General features: G+C 44.5%; 1 protein-coding gene across 2 annotated transcripts in view; it reads right to left on the bottom strand.

The window, feature by feature from the left end:
* Positions 1-15,503, bottom strand: part of COPA (COPI coat complex subunit alpha) — a 45,380-nt gene extending 29,877 nt beyond the window's left edge. For both annotated transcript variants that reach the window (XM_011291111.4, XM_045049383.1), the window contains exons 1-6: positions 15,347-15,503; positions 12,029-12,142; positions 11,770-11,843; positions 7,233-7,313; positions 2,891-2,967; positions 2,060-2,169 (exon numbers count right to left, since the gene is read on the bottom strand). In XM_011291111.4, coding sequence (XP_011289413.1) covers positions 2,060-2,169; positions 2,891-2,967; positions 7,233-7,313; positions 11,770-11,843; positions 12,029-12,142; positions 15,347-15,386 — 496 coding nt within the window. In that variant the 5' untranslated portion in view covers positions 15,387-15,503. The remainder of the gene's footprint in view (positions 1-2,059; positions 2,170-2,890; positions 2,968-7,232; positions 7,314-11,769; positions 11,844-12,028; positions 12,143-15,346) is intronic.
* Positions 15,504-15,538: the final 35 nt, after the last annotated feature.

The raw sequence follows: 15,538 nt of genomic DNA, 5'->3' as shown, positions 1-15,538 counted from the left end.
TAAGAATCGCAGCTGAGCAGCTGGAAGAGCGTGAGCTGGATCCAACCCCATCAGGCACCCATGTCCCGAGACAGAGAGGGTGACTGGAATGTGCGCGCAGTGAAAAACCACGAAAAGCCACAGCCGGGTTACTGAGTAAGCGAGGTCCCTGGTGCCAGCGGTCAGGAGAGGGCACGGGCTCACAGCGCCTGTGCTTCAACTCCTGTCGGCCAGGCTGGTCACATCCGGGTGTACTTCAAAAAGCCTCGTCAGTGTGACGAAAAACTGCAATGGCAAAAGCCCTCGTGGAACAGGCCACAACCGCCCCATCTCCAACACAGTCTGGCTGAGCCCATTCCCTTCTAATTCTGACCCTCTGGAAATGGCAGTAATTCTAGAAATTCTAACAGGAGAGTCACCACAACACAGGACTCAGACTATCATCTCCGAGTCAAAGCCAATATGCAACATACGCGGAGTTTCTGTCAAAAGCTCTTCCCATGGTTGGGAAGGGAAGGGGTGGTGGAGACAGGGAGCGTTTATGGCACCGAAATTAAGTTTCTAGCTCTTCAGATCTCTGCCAAACATACTAGAAAGTAAAACAAAAACAAAAACAAAAACAAAAAACAAAAACCCCAAGACTCTGCTCTGCAACTGACCCCCCTCTCCCCCGGCTGCTTCCCTTGCTGCGTGAATCTTAACCAACTGCTCTTACAACGTTCCAAATGCTGCTCCCGCAAATCCAAACCTCTGACTTGCTACTCGTTGGTGGCTTGCAAGTGGCTTCCTGCCCCGGTCCACCCTGTCACAAGGGGGCCGAGAACAGTTACCACCCCAGCCATACAATTCAGAAGGGTGGCTCCTTTACCACCACAAAGAACCAGGCAAGGACCTCTGAGGGGCCTTCCTTTTATAGAATGAAACAGGTGTCTTGCAATCTCCCCACTGACCTTTCACAGAACCCGATCTCTAAGAATTCCTAAGGCAACAAACGAATAAAAAGAGACAATTCAGGGGCGCCTGGGTGGCGCAGTCGGTTAAGCGTCCGACTTCGGCCAGGTCACGATCTCGCGGTCCGTGAGTTCGAGCCCCGCATCAGGCTCTGGGCTGATGGCTCGGAGCCTGGAGCCTGTTTCCGATTCTGTGTCTCCCTCTCTCTCTGCCCCTCCCCCGTTCATGCTCTGTCTCTCTCTGTCCCAAAAATAAATAAAAAACGTTGAAAAAAAAATTAAAAAAAAAAAAAAAAAAAAGAGAGAGACAATTCAGCAAGTGGTAAGTAAATTTTACTGGGCAGAGGACCCCAGCATCTAGAGCTCCGTTTCCATGTTCCATCCGTCCACAAAGCACTTCCGTCCATCCGCATGCCTGCCTCACAGGTTACAGTCCTTCCCCAGTATTTCAACTCCCTGCTTAGCAACTTCTCAGCTTTCCTCCACACAGCACTGAACATTTGAATCCGAACCCCCAAATCAAGACACATAAACTGTGAAAGGAGGAACTATCCCCATCAGCCAACATGTACACATCTGTTTTAATTTCTGATTATTTTAATTTCTAGAAGTCTGCCCATTAAAAGGTGTTCTAGACATAAGAAATCCCACCCTCCCCTGTGCTCCTTACACTAGAAGAAATATAATAGAGGGAATGTCCTGTTTCTCAACAAGGCCATAGGATCCAAGAGTCCTGTGTCCCCGCACTAATCTATTCCCCAAATTTGTCTTTGTCAAACACATATTTATTTCTTGTTTTGTTTTACTGGAAAGCATGATTCTTAATCAAATACTCCCAACTGTACATAGATTTTAACTAAAAACAGTTCTAATCAAAAAGTAAAATTTTCTTCGAGTTCAATACGTTTTCTGGAGCAGCCACTTTTCTTAAGGAATACCTCTAACACAAAGAACCATCAAAAGCAGATTTAAACCCTCAGAAGCAAAGACACTACATGATACTCAAAGACATTACACGAGAAAGAATATTCTACATTTTCCCGTTGTGAGCCAACCACCCTCATTATTTCAAGCAATTGCAGTTTTGCGGCAGACATGGTTAGGCTGTCCCCTGAACTTGGGCAGCTCACCGGAAATATCCCAAACACGCACAGTCTGGTCCAGGCTGGCCGACACAACCAGGTCTTCTGAGGGGTGAAACTGAGCACACATTACATAATGGTTGTGCCCTGTTAACACACTGCAAGAAGAAAAAAAAGAAAGACAATACCAAATTAGAGGCAGGACTCAACAGACTCCTACACGTTAAATACCACTCTCTATACTTCACAGACCCAAGTACTCTCTTTGGAGGCAACGGCAAGCTATCCTAACGACCGTGAACTAGTAGCAACAAGCAAGGTCAGCTGTTTGAACAACCGTCCCCTTCTTTCCTCCAATGCTTCAGTATTCAAACGTTACTAATTTCTGGAGAAGTGAGATAGCACAGCCCCCTCGCATATTGAAAACATTCATATGTCAAAGTAAGCGGAGTCTTAGTAATTCATACTAGAAACTATCAGTTAGATTTGGGGGGGGGGGCATAACCCTCTTAAAGGGCATCCTTTTACATGGTCCTTACATCTTTGTGGAAAGCCCACAACCCAAACACAAAGCAGGATGGAGGTCTAGACCTTGACTCACGTTTCAAGGGAACAGAACTGAAAACCAGCTAAAAGATTTGTTCTAAAAGCCTAATGATATGACCTCCCTTCCCTGGAAGAAAGGACCAGAAGACCCAGAGTCATACATTACTAACAAGATTGCCTCATTTTGTATGTAAAAGCATCTTACAAATCCAGTCAGTACTTAATCAGCAGGAAGAGCCCACTAGGGAAGGGAGATGATGGTTCTAAAGAGAAGTTCATGATGTAAACACAGGCAGAACAAAGCCTGTCTCTGAGCCCCATCTCCTGCTTTACCAGACACAGGTTCTAGACTGCCAGTTCCACACTCGGATGGTCTGATCATCTGAGGCACTCAGAATCCAAGGATATTCCTGAAAGATAATCCAAGACAAAGGGTTTCAACATTAAACAAACATGTTCTTTCAGGTTCTGTGATCACTTCTCTCTTTGGAGGAAACATTCCGTGGCCTGGCGTCTCAGCTGTACCAGCAAAGGGACCACAGCCTCGGATTTGTCCGTCTCGCTGTCTCCTCCCCACCATTCTATCAGCTTTTCCCACGTTGGCGCCTGCACTTGGGAGATTTCAGAATGGAAGCCAGACAAAGGCATAAAGGATCCTGAGAGGCAAATAACATATACTGTACTCACTTTATGTGTATGAGTGTGTATATGTGCATTTCTACTTATACATGGCTAGTCCTAATTTAAGATCCTATGAAATGATCTTCTCCCTTTAACCCCAGGATTAGACCACTGATTTATGGTCTGACTTCTCCTTATCAGACCATCCAGTCTCAAAAAATTCCCATCTTAGGAATCAAAACAGAAAATAACATCTAAAAACAATGCAGCTTATTTAGAATCTGTAATTGAGAATAGGAAGCATTTGTTATTCACGGTTGTATCTTCAGCGCTTAGCTCAGAACCTAGCAAGTACAAGGCACACATATACTTACTGGGCCAAGAAAATAAAGTTTCCCTAACTTTCCAGCTAGATGGCAACTTGTCCCAGGCAAGTCTTCAGCAGGTCCCTTGCACTGATGACAGTCCCTAGTTCACAGATTATCCTATTGAGCGGTTATCATTCTCAAGCAGTTTCTTTTTTTTTTTTTTAATGAATCACATATATCTTTATTAATTACTTAACATCACTGAACCCTAGTTTCTTCCATTCATAAAACGGGTTATTATTGACATTTTTGAGTGGAATGATTCTCTGAAGGCTGCCGTCCTGCACATGGAAGGATGTTTAGCAGCACAGCTGGGTTCTATGCACTAGATGCCAGCAGCCTTCCTTGCCAAGCCCTAACAACAAAAATGCGTCTGGACACTGCCACATCCAGACTCTGCCACATCCTCTGGGGGACAAAATCTCCTGTGGTTGAGAACCATGGAAAAGGTAACAGAAGACCGTTCTGGCAGCTCAGCAAGCATTCAATTCACGTTGGCCACCTCCTCCAACCATTCTAAACTTAAAAGCATGACCCCACAGGGTCTTACGCTGCACATGATTTCTTCAAAGTCCCAGCAGTGCTGGAGGGAAATTTAGGATGAAAGAATCTGGAGAATGACCTTAATAAAATGTATTTCCTCTGTTTTGTTTTGTGCATTAAGAGTCATGCATCAAACCAAGAGCGCACTTGGCTTCATTTCTCTAAAGTGAAGTATGTCCCCCAGGATTAAGTGCCAGCAGGATGGCCTCATCGACAACACCCAGCCACAAGCTCACAGCAAGGTGTGCACTGTTGCTGAGAATTTTTTTTCCCAACATCTTAAGTGTACTCTTTAATTCCTATCCCCTATATCACACATTCCCCCCACTCAGCTCCCCTCTGGTAACCATCAGTTTGTTCTCTATAGTTAAGAGTCTGTTTCTTAGTCTCTTTTTTTTCCTTTGCTCATTTGTTTTGTCTCTTAAATTCCACATGAGTAAGATCATACAGTATTTGTCTTTCTCAGACTTCTACTGCTTAGTATTATATTGTCTAGCTCCATCCAGGTCATTGCAAATGGTAAAATTTCATTCTTTTTATGGCTAAATAACATTCCCGTGTGCGCGCGCGCGCACACACACACACACACACACCCCATAACTTCTTCTATCAATGGACACTTAGGTTACTTCCATAATCTGGCTACTCTAAATACTGTTGCAACAAACACAGGAGTGCATGTATTCCCTTGAATTAGCTTTTGTATTTTGGGGGTGAATATCCACTAGTGTGATTACTGGATCCTAGGGTAGTTCTATTTTTAACTTTTTGAGGAACCTCCATATGGTTTTCCACAGTGGCTGCACCAGTATTCACTCCCACCAACAGTGTACAAGGGTTCTCTTTTCTCCACATCCTCGCCAACACTTGTTTCTTTTGTTGATTTTAGCCATTCTGACAGGTACGAGGTGATACCTCACTGCAGTTTTGATGTGCATTTTCCTGATGATGAGTGATGTTGAGCATCTTTTCAGGCATCTGTTGGCCATCTGGATGTCTTCTTTGAAGAAATGTCTGTTCATGTCTTCTGCCCATTTTTTAATTGGATTACTCAGCTTTTCTGGTGTTGAGTTTTATAAACTCTTTGTATCTGGGACACTAACTCTTTTGTCAGATGTCATTTGCAATCTCCCATGCCATAGGTTGCCTTTTAATTTTGTTGATTATTGGGGCGCCTGGGTGGCGCAGTCGGTTAAGCGTCCGACTTCAGCCAGGTCACCATCTCGCGGTCCGTGAGTTCGAGCCCCGCGTCGGGCTCTGGGCTGATGGCTCAGAGCCTGGAGCCTGTTTCCGATTCTGTGTCTCCCTCTCTCTCTGCCCCTCGCCCGTTCATGCTCTGTCTCTCTCTGTCCCAAAAATAAATAAACGTTGAAAAAAAAATTTAATTTTCTTGATTATTTCCTTCGCTGTACAGAAGCTTTTTATCTTGATGTAGTCCCAACAGCTTACCTTTGCTTTTACTTCCCTCACCGCAGGAGACACACCTTGAAAAATGTTGCCACGGCCAATGCCAAAGAAATTGCCTGTGCCGTCTTCAAGGATTTTTATGGTTTCAGGTCTCACGTTTAGGTCTTTCATCCATTTTGAATTTATTTTGGTGTATGGTGAAAGAAAGTGGTCCAGTTTCATTCTTCTGCATGTTGCTGTACAATTTTCCCAACACCATCTGTTGAGGAGACTGCCTTTTTCCTGCTGTATATTCACTCCTCCTTTGTCAAAGATTAACTGACCATTTAATTGTGGGTTTATTCCTGGGCTCTCTCCTCCATTGATCTCTGTGTCTGTTTTTATGCCAGTACCGTGATGTTTTAATTACTACAGTTTTGTAATAGAGCCTGACGTCTGAAATTGTGATAACTCCAGTTTTGCTTTTCTTTTTCAAGATTGCTTTGGCCATTTGGGTCTTTTGTGGTTCCGGACAAATTTTAGGATTGTCTGTTCTAGTTCTGTGAAAAACGCTGGTGGTATTTTGATAGGCATTGCATTCAATCCGTAGACTGCTTTGGGCAGTATGGACCTGTTAACAATATTTGTTCTTCCAATCCATGAGCATGGAATTTCTTTCCATTTCTTTGTGTCTTCTTCAGTTTCTTTCATCAGTGTTTTACAGTTTTTAGAGGACAGGTCTTTTACCTCTTTGGCTAATCATTCTCAAATGTTTTAGTTCTAATTTTTATTATTCTACCCTAAAACTTACTTTTTGAATTTTATAAAAAGAAATAAAATATACTTAGCCAGGAAATTCTCATTTATTTCATTATATTCTAACTTAATTCAAGAGACTCAGTTTACTAGAGTCAAGAAATGGTACAAATTAAATCTAATAGCATAAGATTATAGAAAGATCCAGCCAGGTTGGGACTGGATTAAGAGGCTGGGAGTCTCTAATCTGTATGTAACTCGGTATCTGTCTTCTAGGACACCTGATAGATCAAAGAAAGTATGGGGGTGCCTGGGTGACTCGGTTAAGAGTCCAACCTCGGCTCAGGTCATGATCTCACAGTTCATGAGTTTGAGCCCTGCGTCAGGCTCCGTGCTGCTGATAGCTCTGAGTCTGGAGCCTGCTTCAGATTCTCCCTCTCTCTCTCTGCCTCTTCCCCCACTCAAGCTCTGTCTCTCCCTCTCTCTCAAAAATAAAACGTTAAAAAAAAAATTAAAAAAAAAAAAAAAAAAGAAGGTATAAAGCCTGGGTAAAGGAAAAGCCTCTACTGTACCCTAAAATCCTAAGATAGAAGCACCTAATTGTTAATGCCTCAAAACATTTGTTAGCGCATCCAAAGGGCATCTAACCTTGACCTCCCTCCAGACACACCTACTTAATAACACCCACATGGGATCAGTCTGCAAACTTTTATTCACTAGAGCTCAGTAAACCTAAAATCCAATTTCTACTTTTCCCTACAGAGAATCAATGACTTCCTTATAGAGCCCACTGAACCCAATTAAATTAAATTCAATATAACCCCGAGTGCTTCGTTTTGAAAGACAGAAACAAAGCAGAAAGGTCAATGCCACATAGTTTCTAGAAGAGTCACTCCAAAAACTCCACTAATTCTGCTGTCATGGGTTCTTGAGAAGCAAGTAAAGATCCCCACAGGGCAACTGAAGAATGCTCTACAACTAGAGCTCCCATGGCCACTTACGTGATGAAAAAACGTGGTGCGGATGTAGTCTAAATGCCCAAGCAATGTGAAGAGACAGCGCCGAAGCTTGTAATTCCACACCTGCAAAGAGAAATCCATCTAAGGGACTCAGGTTTCTCAACAAGTAAGTTTGCCCTATATTTTTGCATTTCTATATAGGTAGGAACCTTGATAGGAAGTCTCATTTAAGACTTGCTTAAGGTTGGAGGAAAAAAAATCAAAGATGAAAACATAAGTCAGCTAAACACATGGCAACGGGAAAAGGCAAGGCTAGGGGAAATTATGGAAAGGTTTTTCCTTTCTCTGGGGAGAAACCAACTCTACTTAAAACAAGATGAGATGTTTGTCCAGGGCTTGACTTGACACTCTTCTTTCTACTGCATAAGTGTGTTCTTAGTTTGAATAGTGACCCCCTAGTGTGTTACCCACTATCTTAGTTGAGGATTAAAAAAGCAGGACAGATACGATGACTCTAAAGGAAACAATGTAACATACAGCGTCACCTCCTCCTAGACTGCTACCTTGCTGGCAAATGATACACATACCTTCACGGTCTGTACTTGTCTATCACACAGACTTTAACTCATCACTATGGAAAATACTACCTTGCTCACTTAGGGTGAACTAAGCAGAGAAACACGATATTCAGATACAAAGCTGAGCCAACCACCAAAGTACCAGGCATCAAGGAACATAACTGAGAAAGACAGAAATGTGAGCATAGACTCCCATCCAGAAAACCTTCCAAAAAGTTCAAAAATAAGAGGTGAGTTGCCTTTAAAAAAAAAAAAAACATTTTTAACACCTAATATATTTTTTATAATCTATCCCCAAGCCACCTAGTTACTATTCTTTACTAAAAATTTGTTAAATTTTCTTTTGTAAGTTACAAAAGGTAATACCATTTCCTGAAACAAATTCGGATAACCTGAAAATATGATTGTCCAAACATGAATGCAAGCTCCCTAAAGGCGGGGTCCTTGTCCATCATGCTCAGCACTAACCCCCTAGCACCTAACACAGAGGTTAACACTAGCAGGTGCTCAACAGGTATGTGCAGAAGTGAGAAAAGGTAAACACCGCCAAAGGTGAAAGTATTGGAATGCTTTTCCAATGAATTATCTATAAACAAAATACACATACACAGTGCAGTTTGAGCGTCACACAAAAATTAGATCATACCATAAATGCCATTTGGTAAGTAACTTTTCCGCCTTTTACAGAGTTCAGTATTTATATTAAACTTCCACACTTCCAGGGGCGCCTGGGTGGCTCAGTCAGTTGGGCACCCAACTTCAGCTCAGGTCATGATCTCACGGTTCATAAATTCAAGCCCCACATCGGGCTATCTGCCATCAGCAGAGCCCCCTTCAGATCCTGTCTCCCTCTCTCTCTCCACCTCCCACACTTGCACGCACGCGCATATGCACTCTCTCTCTCCCTAAAAATAAACATTTTTCATAATCTTACTAAAATTAATTAATAAAACAAACTCCCACACTTACAGGGGTACCTGGGTGACTCAGTCAGTTAAGCGACTGACTCTTGATCTAGGCTCAGGTCACGATCTCGTGGTTTCATGAATCTGAGCCCCACCTTGGGTTCTCCACGGACAGCGCGGAGCCTGCTGGGGATTCTCTGTCTCTCCCTCTCTGCCCCTCCACTGGCACACTCGTGCACTCTCTCTTTCAAAATAGATAAAGCTTTTTAAAAAAATAAAAACATCAACTTCCACACTTCCAACTTTGCACTGTCCTGACTCCTTCACAGACTGCTACCGAACTCCAAAACTGTGAATCCATAAAGACCTGTAGGGTTTTGAGAAGCTGGCCACTTACGGCTTCCTGTGAGAACACTGAACACCCACCAGCTAACCAATGCCCTCATTTTAATAGCTTTATTGAAATATAATTCAAAGTCCATGTAACTTAGCCACTAAAAGTACAGAATTCAACGGTTTCTAGTACGTTCGGAGCTGTGCGACCATCACCACCGCCAGTTTTAGAGCGTTCCCTCACCCCCACCCCCAAACACTATACCCATAGCTCTCACTCCCCACTCGCTTCCAACCCCTCCAACCTCAGACAGCCACTAATCTACTTTCTGTCTCTACTGATTTGCCTATCTGGACATTTCATATTCATGGAAAATAATCCTTTTCTAAAACATGTGAATGATTTGGGGAAAAAATCTTTTATCTTACACGTCACTCAGTCTTTTCTTTCTTAAGCAAATTACAAACACCTGAGTTAACCATTCTTGAGCGTCAGTGGCCATCAGGAGAAACGACAAATACTTTACTACAATTATTACAATGAAGTGATATTCCTAGAAGCTTCTGAGGTCTATCAGGTGGTTTGAGCTTCCACTGGCTGCCCTCAGGATGCGGTGCTAAAACTAAAAAAAAAACAGTGCCTCTTTTCTCGGCAGGCAGTCATCACTTGTCATGCCTAAGTTCTGCTGTATAATCTTAAGATCTTAAGCTAGCCTCCGAAAAAGACTTTATTCAGTTCCTGCTTGGACTGGATGTATATGCTTAATGAAAACAACATGTGGTGGGGCGCCTGGGTGGCGCAGTCGGTTAAGCGTCCGACTTCAGCCAGGTCACGATCTCGCGGTCTGTGAGTTCGAGCCCCGCGTCGGGCTCTGGGCTGATGGCTCAGAGCCTGGAGCCTGTTTCTGATTCTGTGTCTCCCTCTCTCTCTGCCCTTCCCCCGTTCATGCTCTGTCTCTCTCTGTCCCAAAAAATAAATAAATGTTGAAAAAAAAATTAAAAAAAAAAAAGAAAACAACATGTGGAAGTAAAGAGAAAAACTTTGATTATTTTTTTTAAAGGTTCAAAGCCTCTCACTCCAGTTTTGTCTTTATCAGTCAAGCTTCTTCAAAGAATTGGGTCTATTCTGTTTCCTTCCTTCATATTAAGGCGCTAGGATCACTAATGTCTTCCTAATGAAGCAATCCAAAGGTTACTCGGTCCTTACCTCATTCTGACCACTTTCTCCTCCTACCCAAAATTCCCTCCTTCCTGGGCATCCAACAGGCTTCTGCTTCTTCCCTCTGGTTCATCTCCAACCTCTAAAATCATTCTTCCCTATATGAACTCTACTTCCTCTATCATAAATGACACCCTGTCTTCTCGTTCCACATAATCCTGGGGTGACACCCTCTACTGCTGTTTTGGCTCCCTTCTTCGTGATGACAATTCCCAAATATGTCCCCGGTGCAGACACATCTCCACAGACCGTCCCTGAGGTGCTTCAAACTCATCAGTGTCAAGACGGTGTTCGTTAGCCCTCTGCTATGGACTGAATGTTTGCGTCCTCCCCCAAATTCATACACTGAAATCCTAACGCCCAAGGCAAAGGCATTAGGAGGCGGGGCCTCTGAGGGGCGCTGAGGTCACAAGGGTGGAGGCCTCCCAAACGGTAATGTCCTCGTAAGAGACTCCACAGAGATCCCCGTCTCCTTCCACCACGCGAAGACACAGAGAGAGGTCAGCTGTCTGCAACCTAGAAGGAGGTCCTCACCAGAACCCGACTGGGCTGTCACCCTAATCCTGGACTTCCAGCCTCTGAAGCTGAGAGTTTCTGTTGTTAATATGCCGCCCAGGCTGTGGCGTTTTGTCACCGCAGCCTCGACACACTAAGACACTGCCCTGCCCCAGCACTCCAGGGAACCGCACCGCCTCCTGTTTTCCCTTTCCTAGTGGATGGCACCCCGCACACCCAGTGACCCGAGCTAGAGGCCGGAGATAGATACAGTCATCTCATTAGTCTCCCCTAACCGCCCCTCCGGCAGACTCACAGACTCCCTTCCCTAAGCTCTCACATCCACCTCTTTGTCTCCATCTGCGTGTACCGTCCGAGGCCAGGCTCTGCTCACCTGCCGCTCGAGCTTATACGACAGTCTCCTAACCGGCACTTCTGCCTCCGGGCTTGCCCGCTTCATCCAGTCCTTTCTCTAGACTACTGCTCAGGTAAAGTTTAAAAAAAAAAAAAAAGAAATGTGGATCCGATGTCACTCCTCTATTTTAACCCCTTAAATGGCTCCTTCCTATCTGTGTGATGACATCCAAACTTCTGAGCACTGCAAACAGGTACTGCATGATCTGGCCCCTCTCATCTTCGGGCCCTTCTCTCACCTTCTCTCCAGAGCTTATTCACACACAACTAATTACAGCTTCTCAAACGTATCCACCTGTGTCATGCCTTTTTGTCTTGGTACCTGGACTGTCCTCTATTTCACTTCGGTTCTCTCCCTATTGTATCACTCACCAAACTGCATGTGCTATTATTTCGAGTATACACGTATCTCCTCCGTTAGAATAAAAGCTCCTTGAGAACAGAGATCGTTTCTTGTTTTTTTAATTCCCCCAAAATAAAAGTGTCTGGTACACAGTAAGTATTCAATAAATGTTTCCTGGTAACATCAAAAGCCTGAGCGCTGTATGAATGAGAGGTCCTGTTTTTAGTCCCTTCTACAAGTGCCACACCCGACAGCCTGTCCTTTACTCCCAGTCATGACAGACCCTCTGTACCTTAATCTTATAGTCGTCTCCTCCAGAGACAAACAGTGGCTGCTGCTTATGGAAGTCGATGCCTCGTACTGGACCTGGCGAAGGAAGCAGGCGACGCGTGTTAGAGAGCTGTATTTGCTCATCTCTAAAGTGATCCTTATTCAGGAATTTTTGGTTCCGGCCCTTCCGTATTCTTTAATCCTAAAGAAAGTTTACACTACTCCAGAAGACAATAAATACTTAGATCTCTTTAATTCCCTCCTAGAAAGTGTCATCTCACCATCATGTTCATCAAACTTGTCAATAAGGGTACACATCCGATAGTCCCATAACTGGATGACCCCATTGTGTAAACTGGTCAGGATCCAAGGTCTTTTGGGGTGAAAACTGAGCCCTAGAGGGGAAGAAAAGAAAAAAACAAGGAATGATCCAATTAGCTAAGTATGCCCCACAATGCCACCCTCTGTCAATTCAGGTAAGAAAAACGAACACCTAGGTTAATCCTAGGTTCAGACGCTCTTTCGTCGAATGCCAGACGTTACGAATTGTATGCTATTAGGGGCTAGATTTTGTTATATTCCTTTAAATATTGTTGGGCTTTGTTTTAGGATGCTGTGAGGTTGCCTGTTTTAAGGTTCGCTTTTAGTTTTGCTAGTATGGGTAGACAACAGCCTTTAGTCTAGATCTCATTTGGCACCCCTATGAAGGCGATACCACCTGAGGTCTCTAGATGATGCCCTGCAGTACTAGGAGGCCTTTCCATTCCGGTGGATAGGAACACAAAACTATTCCCAGATCTAAGTGAGCTCCAGGGATTATTCTGCCTCCCCCTCTCCAGGGGTTCTATCCCAGGCTTGGGGTCATTTCCACACATGCATATGCAGATTAGAAATCAGACAAAGGCTTGACAGGATCCCCTGCAGAACTCCAGTGTTCTGGGCAGCTCCCTCTCTGGTGTTCTGTCCAGCAAATTCTAGCAGTTTTGGCTGCCCTGAACTCTAAACTATGTTTCCACAGTGAGACGACAGGGCTCTTCCCCCTTCCCTATCCTGCAGCTTGGAAACTCTCCAGGCAGTAAGCTAAAAAACACTCACAGGACTCACCTTGTTTATTTCCCTTCTCTCAAAAATCACTCTCCTGCACTGCCTGTTATACAGTGTCTGAAAACTTTTGATTCACACATTTTGTTCTGTTGTGCAGCTGTTTTAAGGTGAGAAAGTAAATCTCCAAGGAGTAACAGACAGGAAATGGAGGTCCACAGAAGTAACAACTGCTAACAGTTTGGAGTGCATCCTTTCAGACTTCTAACGCAGACGGCATCATTTTATCAAAGTGGAAATATGTTATGCAAACTTCTCACTTAGCTATGCATCGTGGATCTTATTAAATACACACAAACCTAACCTCATTCCTTTTAACAACAGCAAAACACAGATGTACCACATTTAAAAATTATTCTAGTGACGAGCATTTAAGTTTTTCCCCCTAACTTTCACCTACTAGAAAATAGGCCCTAAAGAAAATACGTCTATGCGTAATCTAGCTTATTTTTATTACTGCTTAAGACTAAAGACCTGGAAGTAGGATTGCCAGAAATAGGTATGCGCATTTAACATTTTTATAGATACCACCTTATTTCAAAAAGACCATCAATATACAGTCTCCTCGGATTTCTGAAGGTAACCATTTTGCACACACTGGCTGTTATTGGTTATTTGTTGTTTTGTTTGTTTTACTAATCCAAATTCAAAAGGTTATTTACCTTTTTTTTTTTTTAACATTTCTTTCACTGTTAGTGGAGAATATTTCCATTTTTTTACCGAACATTCACGTTTTTTCTTCTGAATTCTGTTTTTTCCTATTACGTTGTTCATTTTTTTCCATGACGTACAGTAATACTCATTAAGAGATATTAACTCTCAAATATTCTGACATCTTTTTTCCTCACTCTCCTTTTCTATTGCCCATTGAGAAATCAAGAGCAGAAGAGAAAATTCAAGGATTAGCGAGACCATTTCAGCCATCCATAAATTCTTGGTGGCATGCTTCACTATCAAGACTCCCACGAGACTTAGAAACTGCTCAGAATCAGGGCACCTGGGTGGCTTAGGTGGTTAAGCTTCTGACTCTTGGCTTCAGCTCAGGTCACAATCTCACAGCTCATGGGATCAAGCCCTGCATCAGGCTCCACACTAAGAGCCTGCTGGGGATTCTCTCTCTCTCCCTCTCTCTCTGCCCCTCCCCCAGCCGTGCACGTGCTCGTCTGCTCTCTATCTCAAAAAAAAGGGGGGCGGGGTGCACCTGGGTGGCTCAGTTGGTTGAGCGTCCATCAGCGGCTCAGGTCATGATCTCATGGTTCGTGGGTTCCAGCCCTGTGTCGGGCTTCGAGCTGGCAGCGCAGAGCCTGCTTGAGATTCTCTGTCTCCCTTTCTCTCTGTCCCTCCCCCGCTTGCATGTGTGCGCTCTCTCTCTCAAAAATAAACGTTAAAAAAATTAAAAAAAAAAAACTGCTCAGAATCTATTCTTACATAACAATGGCCTCCAGTTTTTGAGCTACGGAGTATACAGCAGGCACTGTAATAAATGTAGTCATATGCTATCTCATTCTAATTCTCTCTGTAGGAGAATGTTAATTATTCACATTGTACGGATGAGGAACCATATTAAGAAACGTTAATAAGTTGCCCAAGATCATACAGCTTGTTGGGGAAATGTTTCAGGATTCCAAAGTAAGGACAGGTGATTCCAAACACCAAGTTCCCAAGCCAACTTGCTCTGCTCTTCTTACTAAATATTCAAATCATATACATATACAGGTACGTATGCATACATATACATGTACATTTACACACATATGAAATCTCAAGAGACCTTACTTCTCTGCCTTTCCCATTCTAACACTCCAAAAGACTACTACGGCTGTTTCAGTCTTTCGCCCTCCACCCCCATCCACTGACAGTCATGCTTCGGAGTTGCCCCATTTAGGAAATAAGAATGAAGATACTCCGTTAAAATCTGAACTTCAGATCAACAGCGAACGACACTGGAAATTATTTCGTTCTCTGAAATCCAAATGTGACTTGGCGTCCTGTATTTTATCGGACAACCTTATCAAGCTCAGACTTTACTGGGGTTACAGGTCTCAATGTCCTGTCTCCAGGTAGGAAACAACGCCCAATGGAGGCGCTGGATGTCGATACGGTGCCGCCAAAGCCTCCCTAAGAGAGGCAGCCAGTGCTCATTTCCGAAAACGTTAGACGTGGATGCGAATGGCACAGGTCGAGACTCGATCCCCAGGTCCACTCCCTGCAACACGGTCCTCAAAAGGCCGACAGGGACCCAAAGAATCAAAGTCGGGAGCACCGGCCCCCGCAGAAGACGGCAGGGAAGCAAGGGAACGGTGCGGGAGCCGCCGCAGGTCAATCACATCCCGAGGGCATTCCAGAGAAGAGAGGGCTGCAGAACCGCCGCCAGGCCGCCCTCCCTCCTGCCCGTGCGGTGGGCCCGACTCGGCCTCGGTCACCCCCCCCTCCCCCCCGCGAGACAGCACCGCCCCCGACACCCGGTCCTCGAGCTCCCCCTCGTCTTCTCCATTTACCTTTGACCCGCGCGCTCTTGGTCTCGAATTTGGTCAGCATCCTTGAGACCTGCGGCTCCGAGGTGCCGACCCGAGCCCCGCCACTCCCTGCTGCCCTTCGCCTCCCTCCACGTCAGCGCCGCTCCGCCGCGGCTCCCGGAAGCTCCGCGGGCACGAACTTCCGGTCCCGGGAGCTCCGGACCACAGAGACGG

Source organism: Felis catus, chromosome F1 (genome assembly GCF_018350175.1).
Source record: "Felis catus isolate Fca126 chromosome F1, F.catus_Fca126_mat1.0, whole genome shotgun sequence".
Lineage (NCBI taxonomy): Eukaryota > Metazoa > Chordata > Mammalia > Carnivora > Felidae > Felis > Felis catus.
The sequence above is the reverse complement of the archived record's forward strand: the minus strand, read 5'-3'. Positions and strand labels throughout refer to the sequence as shown.